The sequence below is a fragment of the Lagenorhynchus albirostris genome, chromosome 12, assembly GCF_949774975.1.
Source record: "Lagenorhynchus albirostris chromosome 12, mLagAlb1.1, whole genome shotgun sequence".
NCBI classification, from domain to species: domain Eukaryota; kingdom Metazoa; phylum Chordata; class Mammalia; order Artiodactyla; family Delphinidae; genus Lagenorhynchus; species Lagenorhynchus albirostris.
Genome location: NC_083106.1, coordinates 66,163,595 through 66,190,183, shown reverse-complemented (window position 1 = coordinate 66,190,183; position 26,589 = coordinate 66,163,595). Strand labels below are relative to the sequence as shown.

Genomic DNA, 26,589 nt, shown 5'->3' with positions numbered 1-26,589 from the left:
ACCTGTGACTGAAACAGGAACTCAGCTGGATGTCTCTCACCCACCACTCACATCTTCAATGACTAACAGGCCATTAACTGCACAGGTACAGTGTCAAACATTTACTTTACTAGCCTACTGTAGTGTAACCATTAACTACCTGCATTTTGACTTTTCAAAGAGCTTCATTAGCTGCTGGAATCTTTCTGAGACCTGAAAAATTTTAAATGAGGGTTAATTATAAATATCTCAATATATATTTTTTTATCTTTGATGAATATTTTCACAAACCATCTAAAGACAGAGTAAGTTACCCTTAATTATAAAGGTAAAGTAATAGTTAGAAAAACAAAATATCTTCATAATAAAGGCAATTGCTAGTTTAACTTTTCAATATCAAACTTTCTTAAACAGGCAAATATCATTACAAAATTGCTCAAGATCAAATAAGTAAATGGCAAAACAACAGAATAAAGAATTCGGATTGTTTCAGACTTCTTCCACGATCACCAAGTTTTTAACAGTCTTTTTTTTTTTGGCTGCACCACGCAGCTTCAGGGATCTTAGTTCCCCGACCAGGGACTGAACCCATGCTCTCGGCAGTGAAAGCATGGTGTCCTAACTACTGGAACACTGGGGAATTCTCCAAAGAGCCATACTTTTAAAGAAGTTGGCTAACAAATAGCTATATATTTTAAACACATTAAAAATCAAACCTAAATATTTAGAGTAGTAACATCTGTGAAACTATAGAGATGTAAAACTGGGGTAGTTACCTGATACGGATTTTTATTCAACTTGGCAGCTAACTGAGAAAATGTTTTCAACGACGGCCCTTTTTTCTGACACTCCAATAAAATTTCCCGGTCATCATTTCTGAAGGGGGAAAAATGTTATTTAGCTTTTGTAGGTTCGAACAGAAAGGTAACAAAAATTCCATTGCCTTACTATCTACCAATAAGAGTTGACATTTTTATTAAAACCCATAAAAAAAGAACAAGTGTGTATACTAAAATACGGACAATGGTTATCTCTGAGAGATAAGATTATGGATGATTTTAATCTTTGACTTCATACGTATTTCCCAAATTTTCTAAAACAAATACTAATGTATGTTTCTAATGACAAAATAAAAGATTTTTTAAAATTCTACTTGTAGTGTGTATAGTACTTTAAAAATTAGGGCCCAAACGTGATCACAGACCTGATAAGTGAGAAGAACCAAAAAGTAACACAGAAGCCAGATCTTCTAATCCCCAGACCTCTGCTTCTTCTACACGGTCTGAACCAATGTGCGTTATTATAGTCTCTGAGATTTTACCATCTGCAGGTTGCCCGAAATGAAGGCATAGAGGACTGAGGTCTTAAACAAAATTGATCACCAATTTCAACAAAATTCATTCTCTCTCATTATGCACTCTAGCCGGTCTAGAGATCATGCACCTCTGGTTCAATGGTTCCCAACTGTGGTCACCTTGACATCCGAAATGGGGTCTTTAAATCTGCATTTCTTAAAAATCTCACAAAGAAGTCAAAAGTACAACCTGTTTTTGAAGCTTCTAATTTCGGGGGGAAATCTCAAATTACAAACACCCACACTTTTTGTCCTATTCACTACCTGTCATTCCTCCTTTCTAAAATGTGCGTATACACACACATTACAAACGAAAGAATTTTTCTTTTTCATTGAAAAGTGAAGTTAAAAACATAATGAAAAGTTCTGTCCACGGTGCTAGTACACATCGCTGGTTAAGAGCCACTGCTCTAGACTGTTCTACAGTACAGCTGGGTTGTATCCTAGAACGTATCTTCTACCAACTTTGGCCACTTTTGAAGTAAGTCATCACTTTCCCTATTTTAAGATGGGACAAAACTATGATGACATGACAGAACAGATTGCTGGTATCTTAAAATTTCCTGGTGATTTAATAGTCTCATTAGATTCTTACCTTGTCCACGAAACTATAATTTCTCCCTTCTTTTTAATAACATTCTTTGCAGAAAGGCCTGTAAGAGAAGTGGCAGATGCTGCTGAGGCATCCTTAGTCCCTGGGCTTTCCTTTAATGACGAGGGATCTTTAGTTACTACAGGGGCCTTTTTCTTACTGGCTTTCTTTCGGTAAGCATCACCATTCTCACCAGAATCTTGGGTAATTTTCTTAGTCTTTTCCCTGCCGGTTAAGTCTGCTTCCTTTCTCTGTTTTTTCTGAGAAGGATTTAGATCAGAAAGATTTTTCCTCTTTTTGTGAGCATTATCCAAAGCCCCAGGCAACTCTGAACTACCAGAATTTGATGCCAGCTCTGATTTTAAATCAACCTTTTTCACTTCACCCGAACTGGGAAATGCCGAGGTTAAATCGATACAGGCTTCCTCAACAATGCATTCCAAAGGCCTGTTTGCCACTTGCACCTTTTCTTCCTTTGAGTTATCTTCATCTACACATATCACCTGACACCCCAAGTCTTCAACAGCCAAAGCAGGACAGTTACCTTCATTTTTACTGTCACTTGAAACATCTTGTGTCAAATCAATAAAAGCATCTACAGTATCAGGCTGCATATTGTCTAATACTGGAGCATTTTGATCCACACTGCTTCCAGAATATCCCAACTGCTCAATATTTAAAACTGTTACTTCTACGAATTCCCCCAACTTTTTGGTCTCGGTGACTGGATCTTTTGTGAGGTCTATATATGCGTTTGGAAGATGATCCTCGACAGAATGTGGAATTTCTTCCATTGGAGGCAATTCTTCAACGCTTTCAGGTACTTTTGGCTCCCATACTTGATGCAACTTGAAACATTCTTCAACTACTTCAGTACTATGAACCACTTTACCTGAAGCATCTTTAAGAAATTCATATATATCGGGAACCTCTGTTTGTATCGTACAGTCCTGTTCTTCATGAACTGATTTACTGCTATCAACATTTTTACTGGAAATTTTCAATTCCTCCACAGATTTAAAAACTCTGTACTGACATGAAATATATTTTTTCTCCACTGTTTCATCAGCTTCCTTTTCCACTCTTGGCAAAGATTCATCAGCCACCATATTCTGTTTATGACTAGGGGAGGTAGATGGTGCCGCACGGCGTATTTTCACAATGAAATGATCATTGGACTTTTCCATTATGACAGCGTGCATGGGTAGATTAGGGTGGTACTGAAAGCCTGGAGCAATAGACCGGCTTGTCCATGATGAAGAACAACTTGATTTACTGCTTGAATTATCAGACTCCAGGGCTAAATGAATGTCCTGTTCAGATGCATCCTCTTCCTCAAGTAAGGCATCTTCACTAAAATGGGCACTAATAACTTCTTCGGGCGTTGAATTAGACGAAACATCTGACTTTAAGAAACTGAGATGACCATCTGACTTCAGAGGTGATGGTACTGTTAAAGAGACTGCTAGATCTTCAAGAAGTATGGAGGAAACACAGGGCTTACTCTTTTCTGAATTACATACATTATCTTTACTTAAAGATATGTTAGTGGACACTTCAAACATACAACTTTCATCCAACACATCAGGATGAACTGGCAATGAAAGCCCTGAAGACAGAGACGGACCTTTCTCAGATGACAATAATGACCAATTATCATCACTAATCATCTTAGGACAGGGAGAAACCACCCCTGAAACGAGCTCTTCCGTTGTACAAACTGGTAGAGATTCACATTTAAGAGTCTCTAGCATCTGTTTCGCTGGTGTCTTTAACTCCCACTCACTTTTTTCGTTACAGTTAACACTGTTGTCCAAAAGATCAGAACCTTGCAACAAACTTTTAAATATTTCTCCCATCTGTGCATCACTCACTAAATTAAAAGTAAGGCTAGATGCTTGCTGCTCAGTAAGAATCTCAAAACTGCGTTCTGGCTTCAAAGCAGCGTGCTGGGATGCCTGTGAGTCCTCTATGGTACTGCCTTCCATTTTTCCTGCCTTCGGGCAGTTTGGTTCCAAGGACGCCTCTTCAAATTGAGGGTTCTTAATATTACCAAAGCAAGTGTTAGTACTTTTTTTAATGTTGTGCTTTACTCTGTTAATACTGGAATTATTTTGCTCTTGATGTTTTTCCTCCGATTTTTTACAACCTACTAAAGACTTAGAGTAACCAGAATCTTCTGATTTGGGGAGTTTCTCCTTCAACATTTCTTTGCTGGAGCTGCCTACATTCCCCTTCTGACAATTTGAATATTGTGCTTTCTCTTTATTTCTCTTTTCAAGTTTTCCTTCGTCACTGTCACTGCCAATGTTTATGGAGTCACAAAACTTTGCTAAGATTTTCTTAAGCGTTGTAAACAAGTGATCAAGTTGTTCATCTACAAATTTCCACAATTTTTTTTTCATATCTGGTAGCTGCTGTTCAAATAAACGATCCACGATGCCATTCTTTTTAACTTGCTTAAGTTTGGATTCTATAACATCACAGAGATTCTTCTGTAAAGCAGTCACTGACTTAGAGATTTTGGATAAGTCAAGGTGTTTAATTAGTGATGTAAAACTCAAAATTGCTGACTCAATAATTCTATGAAATTGTATTAATGAAAATTTTACCTTGAATTTCATATAATTTTTCCTTACATGTTTTCTTATCATTCGTAACATGTGCACAACCTCTCGGACAGAAGAGGGTGCAGCAATAATTGGCACTATTTTTTCCAGGCTGGAAGTGCCCACTAACCTATCTTTCTTCTCTGTTTTTGAAGATCTGCTAGATTCAGTTCGTCTTTTATTCCATTTGCTTTTGGTCTGATGGATTTTTATAGAAGATATCTTCCTATTGTCTTTATCCAAATGCACAGTGCTTTTCCTACTTCCTGGGTTAGTTCTTGTGTTCTGCACTTCAGCAGAAGCTCTTGGGTTGGTACTTTTGTCAAAACATTTTTGTGGTTCAGATTTTTCACTGTCGCTTATAATTTCTCCTTCTTCTAATTCATCTAAAGATGAATTCTTGTGGGAGTCTGCTTCTGTAAATTTGTCAGATTTGCAAATTGGCTTTTGATTTTCCTTATTGAGATCAGACTGACTCTTGGAGGCAGAATGAGCTAAATTTGGTGGAAACACATCTGTGGAAGAAAAAAGCATATTACAGTCACATGACTACCGAGTCTTTGTCATTTAACATTTCCATACTAAATATAACAAAAAATTAAATGTTGAGGCAATTTATTATTTTAACAGCTTTTACACTATTTACACTATATTACTCTAACACGTAGTCATGTCATTGGTCTTTACTGGTCTCAGAAAGTGCCTGACAATAGTGATAGTATAGAGTTTGGTCATCTGGATAAACAGCAACCAACTGTTCAGGTTTCTTTACTTGATGTTAGCAGCATCACCTACTCTATGCCATTTGATGATGGCTTTTGGACAACAAAAATATACCTGAAAGCAAGCAAGGAGTATTTGAGACAATCTGTTCTACCATTCCCTTTTGTTGTATAATTAAGAATTACCTAAATCTAGACTAAAGGCTCAATGTACACTTCTAGGTAACAACAAAGGTCTGAATAATAATTATCAAATAAAAAGCACTAACAAAATAATGTCATTTGCAGCAACATGGATGGACCTAGAGATTGTCATACCGAGTGAAGTTAAGTCAGACACAGAAAGACAAATATCATATGATATCACTTATATGTGGACTCTAAAAAAAAGGGTACAAATGAATTTCTTTACAAAAGAAAAGTAGAGTCACAGATGTAGAAAACAAACTTATGGTTACCAGGGGATAGGGCAGGGAGGAATAAACTGAAAGGCTGGGATTGACATATACACACTACTATATATAAAATAGATAACAAATAAGAACCTGCTGCACAGCACAGGGAACTCTACTCAGTACTCTGTAATGGCCTATACAGGAAAAAAATCTAAAAAAAAAGAATGGATATATGTATATGTATAATTGATTCACTTTGCTGTACACCTAAAACTAACACAACACTGTAAATCGACTATATGCCAATAAAAATTTAAAAAGTAAATAAATATCAATAAATAAATTAAAAGCACTGATTCATCTTGCTGACATATGCTACACTCTCACAAAAATATAAGTTATAGGAGATAATATAAACTATTACCTTTATGACTGTTATTATACAATGGAACTTGAGATGGGCTTTCCAGTCTAAGAACTTTTGCTACAGGTCTCACGGGACTATTCAGAGGACTGATGGCTTCTGGAATAGGTCTCAGCTGATTAAGGTCAATGCTCAGAACCGAGTTCTCATCGTCGTGATATACTGAGTTTGCTTCACCAATTTCCATTCTGTGGTCCGTTAACTCAGTCTGCTGAAGTGAAGATTCTGGAGTCTCTTTAGGTAAGCAAGGCTCCAAGTGACAAGACTTACTCTCAACCAGTGGTGCATCTACAAGAGAAGGCTCAAGGTTTGGTTTACCATCTTCTGAAAGGACTGTTGGCAAAATGACAGCTTCTTCAATTGAAGGCTGCAAAATGCTTTCATTGGATTTGGTCACTTTGGTTGAAAAAGTCTCCTTCATTTCTGTATCTTCGGAAATACTACAAGAATTTAAGTCATCCTTTCTTTTGGTATCCAATTCCAAACCAAAGTTTTGAGAAACATTTGTTTGTACTGTGTCCATTACCACAGGAACTGCTGCCCTGGCACCATTAATGGTCTGTTCCATTTCTGTTGATGATGGAAACAAGGATTCTGTTTGTTGCATTTCCACAGATGCTGAGAAGGAAATCTCTGTGCCACAGATGGACATATCACAATGCACAGTATCCGCAACAGATTTAATGAACAAACTATTTTCTTCTTCTATTTTCCTTTCTGAAACACTGGTCCTGGGTTCAGATGCTGCTGTAAGAGCATCCTTTGGTTCCAATAACTCTGATTTGGTTTCCTCTGTGATCTGTTCACTGACAGAGGGAATACATGTCACAGTTTTAGCCTGCACCAAGGACTCCAAATCACATATGTCACTAGATTTGGGAGTATCGGTTATTTTATGCTGATTTTCCTGAGAAACAGGCTGCTTTTTAGCAGGAGAAAGAGTTAAGTTCAATTTTTCCATAAAGCTTAACTTTAAGTCTTTGTTTTGTGTTTCATTTGAACCATTCCCAGCTTTAACTGCTGGCTCTTTATCATCCACTCCTTCAGAAACATCATTATTAGAGACTTCACCGTTATCATTTTTTGGCTCATTCTGTCTCTTTAAATCTGTAGCGGTTTTCTTAGTCTCTCTGTTTGTCTTCTGCAGATGTTCTGCAGGTACTCTCTTTTCATTTCTCATATGCTTATTTTCTTCTTTGCCCTCTTGTTCTCTTTTCCGCTTATCTTCAGTTCTATGCCTTTCTACCCTTAAAGGTGCATTTTCCCATTGGTGCACAGCATCAACTTCCTTAGAGTCAACATGTTTGTGAGTTCTATTGGTTGAAAGAGAGGACGGACATCTTCCTTCTTGAAAACTATGATTACTCACAGCCCTGTCTCTTTTACAATCTTCCCGGCCTCTTCTCTCTTCTGGATGGTATTTACTTGAATTATGAGAAGATTTTGCTAGTTCCTTCTTGGAATAAGGAAGCAGTGCTCGTTCAGATCTTTTCCAATGATCCTGGTCTTTTACTACTGACTTAGGTTTTTGATCAACTTTCCTTTCTTCTTTGTCTTGTGATTTAAGTTCTTTTCTATTTATATTTTGTGATCTTTCACTTTGTCTTTCGAGTTTTTTGTCACTTTGAGATTCTAGTCGAGTGTGTGACCTGTCTCTAGAGCTTTCTTTCTCCCAAGAAGAGCTACTGCGTTCATTTTTATAATCCAAATCTGTGTTACTTTTAAACTTTGAATTTTTGCTTTCAGCCTTTGGTTCACCTTTACTATATTTCTCAGGACGTCCTTGTAGCCTCTGACTGGCCTCTATGTTCCTCGGTTCACCATCACCACAGCTAGTGTTCAAGTCTTTTCGTATTCTGTCAGTCCCTCTGCAGTACTGGCTATGTCTACTATCTTTCCTTCCTCTTCTGTGATCCTCATTGGAACTACCCTCACCAACCTGATAATGGGAACGTGACCAAATGCCATTGGTGGAGTGTTTTTCAACAGATGTAGGCAAATGTGAAGTGCCCTTTTTTTCAGAATGTGATTTTCCTTCCTTTTCGAGGTATGGCAGTGAAGTGCTATAATGTACATCTTTAGAAACATCACTTTTCACTCTGTGATCAGTCTTTGAACAATCATCCAAATGGAGAGATCTGGATTTAAGACCTTTTGTTTTAACTATATCTGGTGTCCTTGAAGTTTTATGAGCATTTCGAAGATGTGGAAATTCAGACAATCTATTGAGAAATAGAAATTAACACCAAAAAAAACAAAGTTAATTCCTTTTTAATAACCCAAGGTTTAATTACATGTGATACACTTTAAAACTGGGGGGCCCACATACTGGCAAAACTAACTTTACTTTGTATAAAAGAATGAGTAGTAAGAATTTACCAGCTTCCAACTAAATGAGCCAGTTTTTAAAACAAGGAACTCTCTTTCATTTGCTTTGCTCAAAGCCTGGAGGACCTCTCAGTTCTATCCCAGCATTTGCCAATGTCTTTCAGATTTCCTTCACTACAGGTGCACAACTCTCAAACTAACCACAAATTCACTTCTTTTAGAACAAGTGACATTATCTTCTTGCCTTCACTCTAGCCCAACTGAAACATAAGGGAAAGTGAAATCTTGCTGGAGAACAGAGACGATCAAACTACAACTCTATGTAGCTCCCTATCCTAGTTTTCTGTTTCACCTACAACCCCACAGTAAAAGCCAAAGCATCAATAGCCATCTTAAAGTGTTACATACTGTGCAAAAAGAAAAAGGAATAGAGAATTGTGATCCTTTCCTAGAGGAATGGTATGTATTTATTGTTTAAAATAACTCCTAAGGTTTTCAGAAAACTGGCAGTTTTCCTCAAAATAAAATGTAAATAGCTCATTTTAGCTTTTTGTAATAATATAGCCATCTTCCTGAACTTTTATAACTTCCCTGAATTTCCATAAATCTATGCCTAATCAGTACTAAATGTGTAGAGAACATCGTCTCAGGAATAAGGGAAGATTTTTATAAAACAAGAGGACACAGGATACATACAACTTAAGGCAATGTGTAGACCTTATGTGGATCTTGTTACGGGCTGAACTGCGTCTCCTCAAAATTTAATCCCCAGTACCTCAAACTAGTGACCTTATTTGGAGACAGAGTCTTCGGAGATAATCAAGTTAAAGCGAGGTCATTAGGGTGGACCCTTAACCAATATGACTAGTGTCCTTATAAAAAAGGGAAATTTGGACAGAGATATGTATAAAGGAAAGACTTTATGAAGAGACACAGAAGAAGGCAACCAGCTACAAGCCAAGGAGAGGCCTGGAACAGACCCATCACACAGCCCGCAGAAGGCATCAATCATACTGACACCTTGATCTTGGACTTCTGGCCTCCATAACTGTGAGAAAATAAATTTCTGTTATTTAGGCCACCCAGTTTGTGGCACTCTGCTATGGCAGTCCTAGTAAACTAATAAATAAACTCAAAAAAATAAACATGAGGAAATACCTTTGAGACAACTCGGAAAATGTGAACACAAAAAGCATTAACCATAAAAAAAAAAAAAACTGATTGAATTTCACTAAAATTTACAACTTTTATTCCTCACAAGACAATAAAGAGAGTGACAGATAAGTCACAGAATGGGAGAAGATGTCTGCAATAAATTTATCCAACAAAGGACTCACATTCAACAAAGCACGCACACGTGTAACATACGTCATACTTATTAAAATGTAAGGTCCTAAAAGATAGTTCTAGCCCACAGAGCTCGTAATACACATTTAACGTAACTCCACACCAAATAAAATATTATCAAAAGTTTTGTTTTATTTTTTGTTGTTGTTATTTGGCCGCACCATGTAACATGCGGGATTCTAGTTCCCCAACCAGGGATGGAACCCGTGCCCCTGCAGTGGAAGCATGGAGTCTTAACCACGGGACCGCCAGGGAAGTCCCAAAGGTTTTATTTTAAAAAAACCTCCACAGTAAACACTTTCCAGAATTTACACTTTAAAATTTTTATCTTATATCAATATTTCCATTTTTTCTATTAAAAATGAACTTTCAGCAAAATGATAAACATTTACCATTAGATTACTAGTTGAAGCTCACAAATAAAAAGCGCAAATATTTGACAGAATGTTTATTAGATAATGTATCAATATAACCACGTATAACAATCTAATGAAATAACACATCATTTATTCACCCAGTTTCTCTGAATTTTCACTCTATTCAAACATTATACCCCTCCCCTAAAAGATTCAAATATATATAAAATTTCCCCAACACTTCAGGAATCAATCTTATACTTGTTGCACCTTGTGGGATTTAGATTAGTAAACATACGCAACCATCTTTATTTTCAAAAGGCCTAAATTGCATATCATATGGTCCACACATAGGATTATCTTCTTTCACTCTTTAAACATTTATTGCACATGGTAGATACTCAATAAATGGTGAGGACACAAAGACATGGTTCCTGCTCCCATGAAGTTTACAGTTTAGTGGAAGAGAACACTAATTAAGTGATCCCATTCATGATTTTTTAAACTGCAAGTGTAAATGAAGCTACAAAAAAGAGATCTGAACTAGTCAGTGAGAACAAATGTCCCACATGAAAAGGATGCTTATGCCGAGACCTGAAGATAAGTAGGTATTTAGCAGGTGGAGGAGAGGAGCATTTCAGGGAGTGGAAACAGCTCATGCAACTCAGAGCTCATGGTACACCCAACAAACTGAAAGAATGCAGGAGATACACTAGAGCTATGATACCTAGGCAAAGGCAGACACTGAAGACAAGGCCTGAAAAGTAGTTTGGGACCATATTGTGAAGAGCTCTGTGGACCAAGTTAAGATTTATGATCTTTTATCCTACGATCGATGAGAAGCCACTGATGTGTTTTAATCAAGAAAAGGGGTGGGGGGCTTCCCTGGTGGCGCAGTGGTTGGGAGTCCACCTGCCGATGCAGGGGACACGGGTTTGTGCCCCGGTCCGGGAGGATCCCACATGCCGCGGAGCGGCTGGGCCCGTGAGCCATGGCCGCTGAACCTGCGCGTCCGGAGCCTGTGCTCCGCAGCGGGAGAGGCCACGACAGTGAGAGGCCCGGGTACCACAAAAAAAACAAACAAACAAACAAACAAAGAAAATGGGTGGGGGAATTCCCTGACGGTCCAGCGGTTAGGATGAGTAGCTTTCCCCAGCTTCTCATTTCATTCCTGGGGTCTGGGTTCAATCCCTGGTGGGGGAACTAAGATCCTGCAAGCTGCTCGGCGCAGCCAAAAATAAATAGATAAATAGATGATTTAAAAAAAAAAGGGGGGTAGGATGGGGTGGTTCTGTGACAGACGTCCAGAGTTGTGCTTTACAAAGCATCCCGTGGCTTTAATGTCGAGAAATGAGAAATCACAGGCTGGAAAGAGCAAGAGCGGATGCAGAGTTCTGAGCACAAAGACTACTGCCAGTTCAGATGAGAGGTGATGGGCAGCAACAACGGTAGAAATGGAAGAGAAGTGAACAACTTGAGAGATCATAAAGATATAAAAATCGAAAGGACATGGTAATGAATTTGGATCTGAAGGATGACCAAGAGCTAAATGTCAATGATGACCCCTATGCAGGGTGACTATATGTCCCAGTTTGCCAAGCAATGTCAGTGTAATTATTAATAGCCCCTCCTTCTACTCTCAAACGTACCCTGGTTTGGGCAATACATTAAATGGTCATTCCACCCCTCAGTCACTCTAGCTTGCACAGCTGAATAAATGATGGGGAATCCACTGAGCTAGGAACAATGGAAGGGGTTCAATCTTAAATTCTGTTGTGGATGAGGTAATTTTGAAAATTTTGTACAGATGTGAGGTGGTATCTACATATAAATGGAACTAACTAGTATAAGTAAGATTACATCATAAGAAAATATTGATAGAGAAAGGAAAGGACATAGTTTTGAGCTTTAAGGAATTCCAACTTAGCCAAGTACAGAAAAATGAATCTCAAGTTAGGAAGAAAACTAAGAATCATGAAACCCCAAGGGAGAAACTATTTCAAGAAAAGAGGGTCAACTATGTCAAATAGTGTATAAAGACAAGTTAAAATGAGAAGTCAAACTATTTGATGAATTTAGTGGTAGTCACAGCTGTTCTGGAGGAAGAGGTCAGAGTAGAATGGGTTCAAGAATGTGTAGAAATGGGAAGTGGAGAAATGGAGACAGCATGTTTAGATAACTGTTTTGGAGGTTTGACTACCAAGGGCAGGAGAGATATGAAATTCTCTGGAGCCAAATATTGCCCCCAACCAAAAGAGGGAGAGAGAGAAATTAAGTAGAAAATCCATTTAAGTGGGAAAAGAACATATAATTGAGGGACTTCACTGGTGGCCCGGTGGCTAAGACTCCACCCTCCCAACGCAGGGAGCCCAGGTTCGATCCCTGGTCAGGGAACTAGATCCCACATGCATGCCACAACTAAGAGTCCACATGCCTCAACTAAGAAGCCCACATGCCACAACTAAGAAGTCCACAGGCTGCAACTAAAAAGATCCCATGTGCCGCAACTAAGACCCGGTGCAGCCAAAATAAATAAATAATGACAGATTTTTAAGGGTTGTCTGTTAACAGTATATGACACAGACATCCTCCTGATATTTTAGTAACTTGATGGGCACCTAGAAGAACCCATGACATACACCACCATCTTCTCAGGACCAAAGGATATCAGAGCAAGATCCCAGTGTATTACAAAACTGAATATATTCAGAGAGGTATGTGGCAATATTCTATTAATAATCATATAGGTATCATTACGATAATATACCATTAGAATATTAGTCACTTTCAGTAAAACCTTAAATATTTAATAAAATGCATGATTTTCATTAGCTTTCCAAAGTTAAAAATATTCCACCTATCAATACCCATGTAATTTACAAACAGATCCATATCCCTCAATCATACCTTTGGTGAAGATTATTTATTTCTTCATCTTTGCGGTTTATTTCCACTCTGGCAGTTTTGATAAGTGCTGAGATATTTTTCTTAAGAGACTGGTTTTCATTTTTTAAGCTGAAATTCTAAACATCATAAAATACATTTAATAAAGTATGTATCGACAGGATTATTAAACTATTTATAATAGTTACTGATTACTGAATGCTAACTACATGCCACGCATCACATATTTTATCTTATGCAATTCTCAAAATAGTCTTAGGAGGAGTACAGTGATGCTCATTATACAAATGGGGAAGCTGAGATTCAAAGAAGAAAACTGGCGCCAAAGAAAAGCTATTTAAAGTGAAACTACTTAAAAGAGGGAACAAAATGAAAAACCAATAAATAACAAGAAAAAAAGTCATTATTTTGAAAATGGGTCATTATTTTGAAGATGATAAAATTTTTATTATATTTAACAACAGGAGCTTTAACTTGCAACAATGTACTAATTCTCAGGTGAACAAAAAATGAATTGAGGATTGACTGGCTCTTTGGGAGAGAGGGTGAAGGAAGAGAAACAACTTTACCAAGAAATAAAAATCAGAACAAGACAGTACATTCCTGACTTTGCAGCATGATCACAAAAAATGTCTCTCTGGCAAAAATTGTTAAGGCATCACCATTTTTCCTCATCAGCCATTCTAAAGGTTCACGCCTCAAACCATTCTCTTTTAAACCACCTGATACAGTCTCTAAGAATTCCCTATTATTTAACTGTTAATTAGCCTAGTAGATCATTTGTCAATATCATTTAACAAATCAAGCAGTTTTCCTTTATCAGTTTCATTGACGCTGGAAATAATGCATGTTTTGCCAGACTTGCTCTTTCATTTAATATTTTTTTAAAAAGTTTCCTTACAACCTGCCAACACTTGAGCATTTTAATTTTAACAAAAAAATTTATTAAGTTTCAGTTTTAAAACCTGATTAAGGTGGAGACTTCCCTGGTGGCACAGTGGTTAAGAATCTGCCTGCGAATGCAGGGAACACGGGTTCGAGCCCTGGCCCGGGAAGATCCCACATGCCACAGAGCAACTAAGCCCGTGCACCATAACTACTGAGTCTGCGCTCTAGAGCCCGCAAGCCACAACTACTGAGCCTGCACACCTAGAGCCCGTGCTCCACAAGAGAAGCTGCCTCAATGAGAAGCCCGCGCACCACAGCAAAGAGTAGCCCCTGCTCGTTGTAACTAGAGAAAGCCCACGCAGCAACGAAGACCCAACACAGCCAAAAATAAATTAATTAATTGAACAAATTAATTTAAAAAAATCTAACAAGGCAAAAATAAAATATTCATCATAATTCTACCTGTGTCTGTATTTCCTTAAACTTTTTCATCAGCTCTTTCATTTGCAGCTGACATTTTCCATATTCTACCTGCAACTGTAAGATATAAAAAGATCAAGCATCATTCTAAATTATTTTCTTAGCTTAAATGACATTTCAAAATATTTCAAACTTTGCAAATCAACCCATAAATAAGGGTATATGAGGTCCATTTCTACTAACAGATATTTAGTTAATTACTGGTTTTTAAAGTTGGGCCTACCAATAATGTATTTTCTGTAGTTTCACATTCAATCTCCAAAGTTTAAAATTCAAATAAGGTAGAAAGAAATTTGTCTGCATGAAGTCTTGGGACAAATTATAACTTTGTATAAATCATGAAAAAATAAAATATTTTATCACACTGATTGCCTGTTGAGATTTTATATGGTCAGACACTTAAATTCAATCAAGCAAAATTATAACTAAATTTAGGCAAGCATCCAGAAAACATTATTTTAAAAAGCAGATCTGAAGGCAGAAACTGACTTAAATATTCTTTTAGTCTAAGAGCTGCTTCCCAAACACAGAATGTCTATTCAATAGTAAGCTGATGTCTGTATTTCAGGAGCCACAAAAGAGCAAAGTAACTGTCCTTCAAAATTCTGGTAATCCATACATCATTATATGTTGCCTCCTTTGCAGTTCCTTCTTCAGTCAGGATTTCTTCATATAAATCCAAACAATTTCTGGATGGTACAGAGGATTTGGTAGCACTGTCTAAAACAAACAAACAAAAAAACCTTACATTAAAATATGTATTTCCAGATTCAATGAAATCCCTGTCAAATCTCCAATGGCATTTTTCACAGAAATAGGAAAAACAATCCTAAAATGTGTATGGAACCACAAGACTGTGAATGATCACAGCAACCTTGAGAAAGAAGATCAAAGCTGGAGGCACGACACTTCCTGATTTCAAGATATAACACTATAGTAATCAAAACTGTATTTTATTGGCATAAAAACAGACATATAGATCAATGGAACAGAACAGAAAGCCCAGAAATAAACCCAGGTATATATGGTCATAATTTATGACAAAGGAGCCAAGAATATACAATGGGGAAAGGGTAGTCTCTTCAATAAATGATGTTGGGAAAACTGGACAGCCACAAGCAAAAGAATGAAACTGGACCCTTATCTTACAGCACACACAAGAATCAACTCGAAATGAATTAAAGACGTGAATTTAAAACCTGCAACCATACTTAGTATCTTGTAATAACCTATAATGGTAAAGAATGTTGGAAATGCCCTGGCGGTTCAGTGGTTAGAACTTCACACTTCCACTGCAGGAGACATGGGTTGAATCCCTGGTCATGGAACTAAGATCCCACAAGCAGCGTGGCGTGACCAAAATAAATAAATAATATAAAAAAAGAATATATATACATGTATAAATGAACCACTTTACTGTACACTTGAAACTAACACAACATTATAAATCAACTATATTTCAATAAAATTTTTTTTAAAAAACCTGAAACCATAAAATGCCTAGAAAAAAAAATATATAGGGGGTAAGCTTCTGGACATCGGTCTTGGCAATAATTTTCTGAATTTGACACCAAGAGCAAAGGCAAAAGCAAAAAATAAAAAAGTGGGACTACATCAAATTAAAAGGCTTCTTTCTGCACAGCAAAGGAAATCATTAACAAAATAAAAAGACAACTTACAGAACGGGAGAGAATGCTTGCAATTTTTATATACATATATGTCTGATTAGAAGTTAATATCCAAAAATATATGAAGAATTCACACAACTCAACAGAAAAAAACTAAAAAATGGGCAGAGGAACTGAATAGACATTTTTCCAAAGCAGACATAAATGGCCAACAGGAACATGAAAAGGTACTTAACATCACAAATCATCAGGGAAATGCAAATCAAAACCACAATGAGGTATCATCTCACACTTATCAGAATGGCTATCATCAAAAATACAACAGGGGGCTTCCCTGGTGGCGCAGTGGTTGAGAGTCCGCCTGCTGATGCGGGGGACACGGGTTCGTGCCCCAATCCGGGAAGTGAGCCATGGCTGCTGAGCCTGTGCGTCCGGAGCCTGTGCTCCACAATGGGAGAAGCCACAACAGTGAGAGGCCCACGTACCGCAAAAAAAAAAAAAAAAAAAACCCAGATAAGTATTAGCGAAGATGTGGAAAAAAGGGAACCCTTGTACACTGTTGGTGGGAATCTAAATTGGTATAGCTACCATCAAAAACAGTATAGAAGTTCCTCAAAAAATTAAAAATAGAAGTATTATATGATCCAGCAACCCCAGTTCTGGGTATACATTCAAAGGAAATAAAAACTGAATCTCAGATATCTGCACTCCTCTGTTCACTGCAGTATTATTCACAATAGCTAAGATATGGAAACAACCTAGGCGTCCACCAACAGAAAAAGGAATAAAGATGTGGTATATGTGGGTGCATATATGTATGTATACGTGTGTGTGTGTAAATGTATGTGCACATATAAATATATAATGGAATATTATTCAGCCATGAAAAAGGACACCCTGCTATTTGCGACAGCAAGGATGAATCTTGAGGGCATTATGCTAAGTGAAATAAGTCAGAGAGAGAAAGACAAATACTACACAATATCACATGTGGAATCTAAAAAATCCAAATGCATAGAAACAGACACTAAAACGATAGTTACCAAGGGCTGGGGGTGGGGGAAAAGAGGAGATGTTAATCAAAGAGTACAAACTTCCAGCTATAAGACAAATAAATTCTGGGGATCTAATATACAGCATAGTGATTACAGTTAATAAGACTATATTATATGATCAAAAGTTGCTAAGAGACTAGATCTTAAATAGATGGTAATCATGTGACGCTATGCAGGTATTAGCTAATGCTATGGTGGTAATCATTTTGCAATATTTAAGTGTATAAAATCAATATACTGTACATTTAAGCTTACTTAATGTTATATGTCAATTATAGTTCAATAAAGCTGGGGTAAAAAGAAAAATACATGTGTTAGGCTTTTTGACGTACTGTCTACCTCTACCCAGAGGGCTCTACAATTCTCCGTCTCTTGCATTTCATCCAAATCTATACTGATTTCACAGATTAGAATTGGAAAACCAATTTACCTAAAACAAATTTGTCAACAAATCAGGTGTAAGGATCACATTTGTTCGAAGCTTTAGAAGATTTGATTACAGAAAGGTTTTCTCATTTGGACAGGTCATTAGACTCTCGGCATATCACACTCCTACTGATACATTTGAAAATATTTATAGTAACTACCCTTTTCAAAAATTCTAATATCATGTAGCCTGTGACAGTATGTGTGGTAATATAGGTAGAAATCACCATCAGTTTCATTTTCAGTGGTACAAAATATTTTTGTACAAGGTCCAATTAAATCTGAGACCTAGCAGCTTCCCTGGTGGCGCAGTGGTTGAGAGTCCGCCTGCCCTTGCAAGGGACACGGGTTCGTGCCCCGGTCTGGGAGGATCCCACATGCTGCGGAGCGGGCTGGGCCCGTGAGCCATGGCCGCTGAGCCTGTGCGTCCGGAGCCTGTGCTCCGCAACGGGAGAGGCCACAACAGTGAGAGGCCCACGTACCACAAAAAGAAAAAAAAAAAAATCTGAGACCTAGATGAAAAACAAACCTAAAGCCTAGTTTATTTTATTGATCAAGCTTTGGGCAAAAAAATAATTACCTGAGTATAATGATTTCAAAGAAAAGGCAGACTGTTGAGGAGCTATGAGTTACTCCAGAAATTGTTAACAACAAAATAAACACTTCCGACAGACTGACCAAACAAAACGAAAGTATTTTATTATAGAATTTACATACCAGAAACAGCACTGTCCAAGCCAGCATATATGTCCAAAGAACCTTCATCATTATTTTTAAGAGGAGAAGCTGCAAAAAAAATCAAAGACTATTTAAAACCGACTCTATGCACTTAGTGGAATTTTTCTATTCTGACTCTGAAGGACCAGAAAAAGAAAGACTTTATTAGTCCAGTGTCAAAAAAGAAAATTGTTTAGAAGCTTTTGTACATCGTTATAAACACACACATCTTAGTACACAGGTTTAGACTTAAAAACTCACTTTCAAAAACAAGCTAGTAGGGGCGGGTGTGGGGGTGGTGGTGGTGGGATGAACTGGGAGATTGGGATTAACATATATACACCAGTATGTATAAAATTGATAACTAATAAGAACCTGCTGTATAAAAAAATAAAATAAAATTCAAATATAAAATAAAGAAGAAAAAAACCCCACGCTAGTAAGAAGGTTACAACTCCAATAATAGCAGAATAGTTTCTATCAGGACAATCTTCCTGCAAAAACTATAAACTCTAAACAAAATATTAAAAGCTATCTGCAGTCAACGCTCTACCACTAGACTTATTGTGGTGATTTCGCAATATATACAAACATGGAATTATTACATTGTACATCTGAAACTACTATAATGTTATATATAAATTGTACCTAAATTAAAAGAAGAAAAAAAAAGTAATGTGAAGAACTAAAGAGCAATCTAAAGCAGGCAAAAACTGGAGAGGAGATGACACCTGAAAGAAGAAAACAGCACTGTATGAATTCCCTATCCCCCTTTTATTACAAGATTTGTGGAACGATACGCTCTAGCTAGAGCCACACTTGGCAGTGAAAACTCAGATGGAAACTTCTAGTCCTGATAGCTTAAAGAAACAGAAAAAACTTTGGGGGTGATAACAGCAACTAGAAAGAGGAAATCCAGAGTGCCACAGAGAGGACTCCTCAAATTGTACCCAAATCTGAATGACCCCCAAATTACACATGTAAAGGTTAGAACTCCCAAAAGTCCAACTAAAGCTAAAGAAAGCTGAACAGAGATTTCAGCTCCTGTTCACCACAGGGAAGACAGAAGATTAAGTTCAGTCAAGATAAATACCTGCTAAAATTAAAAACACCAGCACTTTTCAGAGGAATATAACAGAATCCAATGTCTCTATAACATTTACAATGTCCAGAATGCAATGCAAAATTACTCATTGGAAATCTTGGTAGAGAAATAAAAACAACTACAAGAACCAAATGAAAATTCTAAAACTGAAAGTACAATATCTAATGTAAAAAGTTCAACAGAAGAGCCAGTAAGCTTGAAGATAGATCAATAAATTATTCAAATGGAAAAACAGAGAGAAAAAGACTAAAAAAAGAGAGAGAGAACAATCTTACTAACTTATAGTATATCAAAAGTTCTCACATACTATATATCCGGAGTCCCAGAAGAAAAGAGACAATGGAGAAGAAAATGATACTAGATCCTAGAAGGACAAAAATGGTAAATAACTGAGTAAATAAAAAAGACTAATATTTCATCTTAATTGCTTTTAACTCCTCTTAATTTCTTTAAGATACATATAACAGTTTAAAATAAAAATTACAGCACTGTATCAAGGGGTTCACGACATCTTTAACATAAAGGGATGGATGGAGGTTAAACACAACAATATGTACAAGATTATACAACTTACATAAAAAGATTCTTACATTTAAATAAGTAGACTGCAAAATGTTAAAGATGTATATTGCAATCCCTTCAGAAACCAATTGTAAAAAATAATGCAGAGGTGTAGCCAAAAATCTAATATATAAATGAGAATGGAATTCTAAAATATATTCAAATAATATTTGAAAGAAGGCAAGAAAATCAGAGAGAACAAAAACTGATGAGACAAACTAAAATTTTAAAATGATAGAGGGACTTGCCTGGTGGCGCAGTAGTTAAGAATCCGCCTGCTCATGCAGGGGACATGGGTTCAAGCCCTGGTCTGGGAAGATCCCACATGTCGCAGAGCAACTAAGCCCATGAGCCACAACTACTGAGCCTGCGCTCTAGAGCCTATGAGCCACAACTACTGAGCCCGCATACCACAATTACTTAAGTCCACACGCCCAGAGCCCACGCTCTGCAACAAGAGAAGCCACCGCAATGGGAAGCCTGAGCACTGCAACGAAGAGTAGCCCCCCCTCGCCTCAACTAGAGAAAGCCCACATGCAGCAACGAAGACTGAATGCAACCCAAAAATAATTAATTTGTAAAAATAAAATAAAATGATAGCTCTAAATCCAATCACAATAATGAAGGACATTATTGGGTTAACTGGTAAAACTGGTATAAAGATGGTAGATTAAATAAAATTACAGTATTCGTGTTAAATTTACTGAAATTGATAATTATGCTGTTCTTATGTAAGAAAACCAACTTTTTCTTGTGACATACCCACTGAAGTATTTGGAGGTAAAGGACCATAATGTATACAACTTAGTATCAAATGGGTCAGGAAAAAATTGTGTGTGTGTGTGTGAGTGTGTGTGTGTGTGTGTGTGTGTGTGTGTGTGTGTGTGTGTGTGTGTGTGTGTGTGTGTGTGTGTTAAAGAAAAAAGTAATAAATAAGTAAACTTAGAAAGACAATTAAAATGAGCTCTTACCAGAAAAGACATCAAATAAACTTGTTCCATCACCATTGTCATCATCTGCTGCCATGATCCTATTTCTTTTTGATAGTCGCCATCTAAAGTATTAAATATAAATATTCTCCACTGTTAAAATCAACCTCACAATTCAGAGACTAAATTTAGCTTTAAGTTAAAAGACAACTTTCAAATTTGGACACACTGACAATGTTCACTCTATTGTGATTTTTTTTTTTAATATCTAACATTTTCCAAAAGCTAAAACTAGAAAACAAAAATCTTAAACTTGCGGGTATGGTTAACCCATGCCACAAAGTAAATGATGTTAATTTTATAAAGTAGAACAAAATATAAATTAACTTGCATACTTAAATAAGCCAACTATCATAAAAGTGCAACTATATGGCGAGTTCTGAGTCCTCTTAGCAAATCATCAAATCTGGTGGTGATCTTGGGGACTCTAGACACATGTGTTTTCACCAATAAAGGAGTAAGATGGGCAAAGAGCAAAGAGTTCGATACTATACTAGGTTGGTAAAGGTGTGGGAAAAGAGTTATGTATATACTCTAATACATCAAGTGTATACTGGTACAAGCTCTATGGAGGCAATACGGCAATAGCTATCAAGTTTCTAAATGCAAACACTCTTTGACCCAACAATTTCATATCTAGTAATTTGCTCTACAGATATACAAGCACATGATTACAAAAATGTGTATACCAGAATATTCAGTGTAGCACTGTTTGTAGCAGCAAGACTAGTAGCAATGTAAGAATCCAAAGCAGTAAAAAAAAAAAAAAAAATCTGACTTATCTGACATTCTCCATTCTGCCCGTAAAATACATGAATGTTGCCTACGGTCAAAGAACTATGGCCACTGTGGCTCCTTGGGGTCACTAAGGCTACCTGTGCCTGCACACTTCTGCTCCCACCAACTGAGATATTCACTTACCAACAACCAGGTGCATTTATTATCAAACCCAATTATGTTTATTTCCTTATTTTTCTAAGTAGTAGTATGATGAAAGATTACATTACCAAAGGGAGTTATTTTCCAGTGAAAACTAGGCTGAGCGTTCTGGAAAGACTAAAAGGCGAGTAGCAAGACACTTACAGTTGCTGCCAAATCAAGTAAGGGTGAGATAATCCAAAATACTAGAAAAGAAAATCTAGTCTGTACTCTGACTGACTCAGAAGTATCGAATTTCTTACTCTAATGAAGTGCCGGAAATCATAAGCAACGTCTTATGGGTGTGCAAGAAAGAAGTCAGAACTCTAACCATTGGATGTATACTCAAAGAAAAGGTCGTGGTTCTACCACAACAAATACAATTTATATAATTCCTTTAAATAAAATTAAGGTATATGTATATCTTTTTTTCTTCATTCCCCACATTCCCCATTTTTTCCAAATAGCTGAGCTGATTATAATATACTGTTATAATATAGCTTGTGCAATAATTACAAAAGGCACAAATGGCATAATCACATTTGGCAAATAACACAACTGACTCTTGGTAAAGCAAAACTCAACTGATGGAGCAGAAACTCATAAGCTTCCTGACGGTAATCAACTCCTAGCTGTAAAGTGTCACATGGAGAGGGGGGCATCAGTCAATGGGTTTTTTACAAAATGGAGATCAATTAATCTAAAGATTTGGTTAAAAAGATGATTTGGTTAAACTGATCAAATAGATCAAAGCTTTCATTGCATACCATTTCACACAGTTTTAGTTTTTATTACTAAAAAAGGATTCTACTTGTCTTGGTAAATTAAAACTGGGAAATACAAAAGATCTAACAAATCCTGGATCTTTTGTTCCTCATCTGTCTTAAATTTTCTCCAACTGTTCACGGGATCTTTGTCTCCAAACCTTAATTTCTAGGCCCCTATCACCAAATAAATATATATATATATATATATATATAAAAATTACTTATAAATTTAAGAGAAAGTGACCATTTCTTAGTCACACCAGATGTAGCATTATGAGATCTTCAAAATTGTTTCTGAGAATAATATATATACATAGTAACATAAAGAAGTTGTCAAAAGAATATATGTGGTTTCTCACTATGTACTATACATAAAGTTAAAGGAACTGTGGCAATTATGATGTCTCTTTATTCCATATCTACCCTGTGTGATGATGGAGGTAGGCCTTGCAAAGATTTCTCTTTTGCTAGCTGGTGCTACGTACAGCCTTGTCACTAGAGAGTGCTGGAGGGAGCCTGGAAAGGAAGGCAGTTTCTCCTCCTAGTTTCAGTGTGCCTGGCTAGCCAGGCTCCTGCGGGGCAAGCTTTCTCCAGCATTCAGTTCCAGCAACAGACAGTTTCTCCAGCACTAGGTTCCTGCAAGGACACAATTTTTCTGCATGCTTGCCTCCTATACGTAAGGTTGCTATTACAATGGGCTCCTGCAGGACACAGCTTTCTCCTGCTAGGCTCATGGAGAGGGCAGCTTCTCCAACTCTTGGATCCCACAGCACCTGACAGCCAGCAACATCCAGGAGCTTCCCCATGCACACAAAGGAAGGTCACCAGAAAGGCACTTAGCAACTTCTCCACCATCCAATTAGCCCTGGCCACACTCTTTCCAATGAGGGGGAGACAGCTCTTCTTCAGATGAGCTATCTCAGCCCTAAAGGTGGTGGTTGATCCTTATATCTGCTATTCCTACATTCCTTAGGGTTATCTTTAACTCTTTACTAACCAATTCCCAGTTATTCCAACCTCTGTTAATAATTCTTTATACTAAGCTTTCTCTTTTCAAATTACCATGTGGTTTTTGTCTCCTGATTGGACCTTGTCTGATACAGGTAAGCAGTCACAATAGAGGTTTTAACACACCCTTCTCTGCTAATAAAGCAGTTAAAGAGATTTAAAGATACAGCTCTCAACACAAAATTGACAGGTTTGATCTGATGATTTTTATTGATATATTACCTACAGTAAAAGAACTTATATTACTTTCAAGCATATTTATAAAAACTGACAATATATCATAATAGAGTTAGTTTCAACAAATTTCATAAAGTGCTTTTATCAATAAAATTTGAAATTAACAGTGCATTTTCAAATTTCCCAATTCCTTTGGAAATCTACAAACATAGGTCAAAGAACAAACATTAATGGAAACTGGGAAATACATAGAACTAAATAACAATGAATACACCACAAAACAAAATATTTGTGGGGTACAATCAAAATAGTACTTTTAGAGGAAAAGTTATAGCATTAAATAAATTTATAGGAAAAGAATACAAAATATTGAGGTCAACATCCAACTCAAGAAAAAGAACAAAGTAAACTGAAAGAAAGAAACACATAAAAAAGAGAAATTAATAAAAAGAAACTAACACTATAAAGATGAATAAAAATAAACACTTCCTCTTTGAAAAGACAAATCTAATAGGCATATGCCTGGCAAAACTAATAAAGAAAAAGAAAGAAGGCACAAACATTAGGAATAAAAAAGGAGTGACAGCTTCACATATAGCAGAGATTAAGTTATTAACAAAATATATTTGAAAGTTCAATGAAATGGATAGTTTTTTAGAAATATGTAACTTGCCAAAACTGACTTAAGAAGAAACAGAAAATATGTACACATCTAGGAGGATTAAATTATTTGATACAGTAATTAATCTACTCATAAAGAAACTACTAAACCCAGACAGTTTTACAGGTGAATCCTATCATACCTTCAAAGAACAGATAAACCATAATCTATTCCAGACAACATATAGGAAAAAAAGAAGGCTGAGAGACAAATATATTTAGGTTAGTATAGTCTAGACATCAAAACTGGGCAAAGACAGGGCAAAACAGGAAAATTACAAGACAGGAAAACTATAAGTCAATCTTTCTTATGAACATAGAAATAGCCTTTAAAAAAAATTAGCCAGCTGCAGCCAGCAAGACACTAAACAAAGAACAAAAACAAAAATACACTACGGTCAAGTAAGATTTATCCCCAAAAATGCTAGGATAGTATAGCATTAAAAACTCAATTCATATAAGCACTGTCTTCTAGTTGATAAAGTTGCTTCCCAGCAGGGTATGAGTTGTTAGTTCTGATACTGTTATATGTGTATATTGGAATTGAACAATTTAAGTAGATGGGTGGTAGGTGGTGGGAGCCAGGTTTCTTGCTACTGAAGTGGAAGGTTACAGAAAAGCAAGAGAACACACTAAAAATGATCCCTGTGGTAATGGATTATAGTTGAAGACATCAGTAAGAACTCACATTTAACTTAACATAGATACAGATGATTATATACAGAAATATTTTCAGGTATATGTATATACATCAGTTAGTAGACACATATGTACTATTTCTTTGCTCCACCAGCAAAGTAGCAATAAGCACAACGAGTATCCATATCTTGGCTTCTAATACTATTCTCCATTAAGATGGACCAGGGCTTCTTGAAGAAATGGCTGATTCTAAGACAAGGGCAGAAAATGCACAAGATGAACATGGAGCATCTTACAGTGCAAGAAAGTAAGGAAGTGTCAAAAAAAAAAAAAGAAACTAACAGAGGTATGTCAAAGAGGCACTGGAACCAACTGAAAGAGTTTTCAATAGCCAAAGCTGGAACAATTTGAGCAACAAATTAAAGTAGTACTGGATTATAACCCAAAGCATAAAATAAACATACATGGTCCACACTGATATAAGTAAATTAGTAAATGGAGAAGAAACAGATCTTCCATGCAGAATTCCAAATAAATTATGTTGATACTCCACTCTAAAGCAGGCAGGGCCTAATTTCCCACTCCTTAAATGAGGGCTCTGCACTGTGATTTATTTCCAAAGAGTAGAGTATGGAATTGGGTGGGGGGCTAACTTTATGGTGAAGAAACCTGACAAACATTACTTCAGTCAAAGGATCAAGCCAACATCAACAGTCATAAATCATGTTGATAATATGTACTCTTGATATATGATGAAAATGGCATTTTACCTTTGATCTTCCCAAAATTCATAACCTCAGTCTAATGATGAGATAAACATCAAATTCTAATTAGAGGAGCATCCTACAATATACCTGTCTAGTACTCCTCAAAACTGCTAAGGACACCAAAAACAAGGAATGAGAGAAAATGCCACAGTCGAGAAGAGCCCAAGAAGACATGACAACTAAATGTAATATGGTGTCCTGAAACAAAAAAAAGGACAGATATCGGGTAAAAATAAAGGAAATCTGAATAAACTATGGACCTCAATTAATAATAATGTATCGGGGCTTCCCTGGTGGTGCAGTGGTTGAGAGTCCGCCTGCCGATGCAGGGGACACGGGTTCGTGCCCCGGTCCGGGAAGATCCCATATGCCGCGGAGCGGCTGGGCCCGTGAGCCATGGCCGCTGAGCCTGTGCTCTGCAACGGGAGAGGCCACAACAGTGAGAGGCCCGCGTACCGCAAAAAAAATAAAAAATAAAAAAATAATGTATCAATTTTTTCATTAATTATAAGAAATTATCGTAAGATATTAATAGCAGCGAAAACTGGGGGGTGTAGGGTGACATATGGGGATTCTCTGTACTTCCTAATTTTTCTGTAAATCTAAAACTGATCCAACAATAGTCTACTAACTAAAAATTAGTATATTTCATGCTAGATTAGAAAAGAAAAAATATGATCATCTCAACATCTGCATAGGAAGGGCATATGGTAAAGGTTCAACACTAATTTTCAGCAAAGTTGGAGTTTATGAAAGTTTAAGATGGGACCTTACAGGAATTCCTTTGCGGTCCA

At 36.8% G+C, this 26,589-nt stretch overlaps 1 protein-coding gene across 1 annotated transcript; it reads right to left on the bottom strand.

Moving 5' to 3' along the window:
- Positions 1–135: 135 nt before the first annotated feature.
- CASP8AP2 (caspase 8 associated protein 2) lies at positions 136–20,896 on the bottom strand. The gene is made up of 9 exons (XM_060168102.1): positions 20,842–20,896; positions 18,205–18,273; positions 14,998–15,098; positions 14,361–14,435; positions 13,014–13,129; positions 6,076–8,297; positions 1,929–5,049; positions 756–855; positions 136–192 (listed from the first exon to the last, which is right to left on the bottom strand). The coding sequence occupies exons 1-9, from the start codon at positions 20,894–20,896 to the stop codon at positions 136–138; spliced, it is 5,916 nt and encodes a 1,971-aa protein (XP_060024085.1).
- Between the last annotated feature and the right edge of the window lie 5,693 nt (positions 20,897–26,589).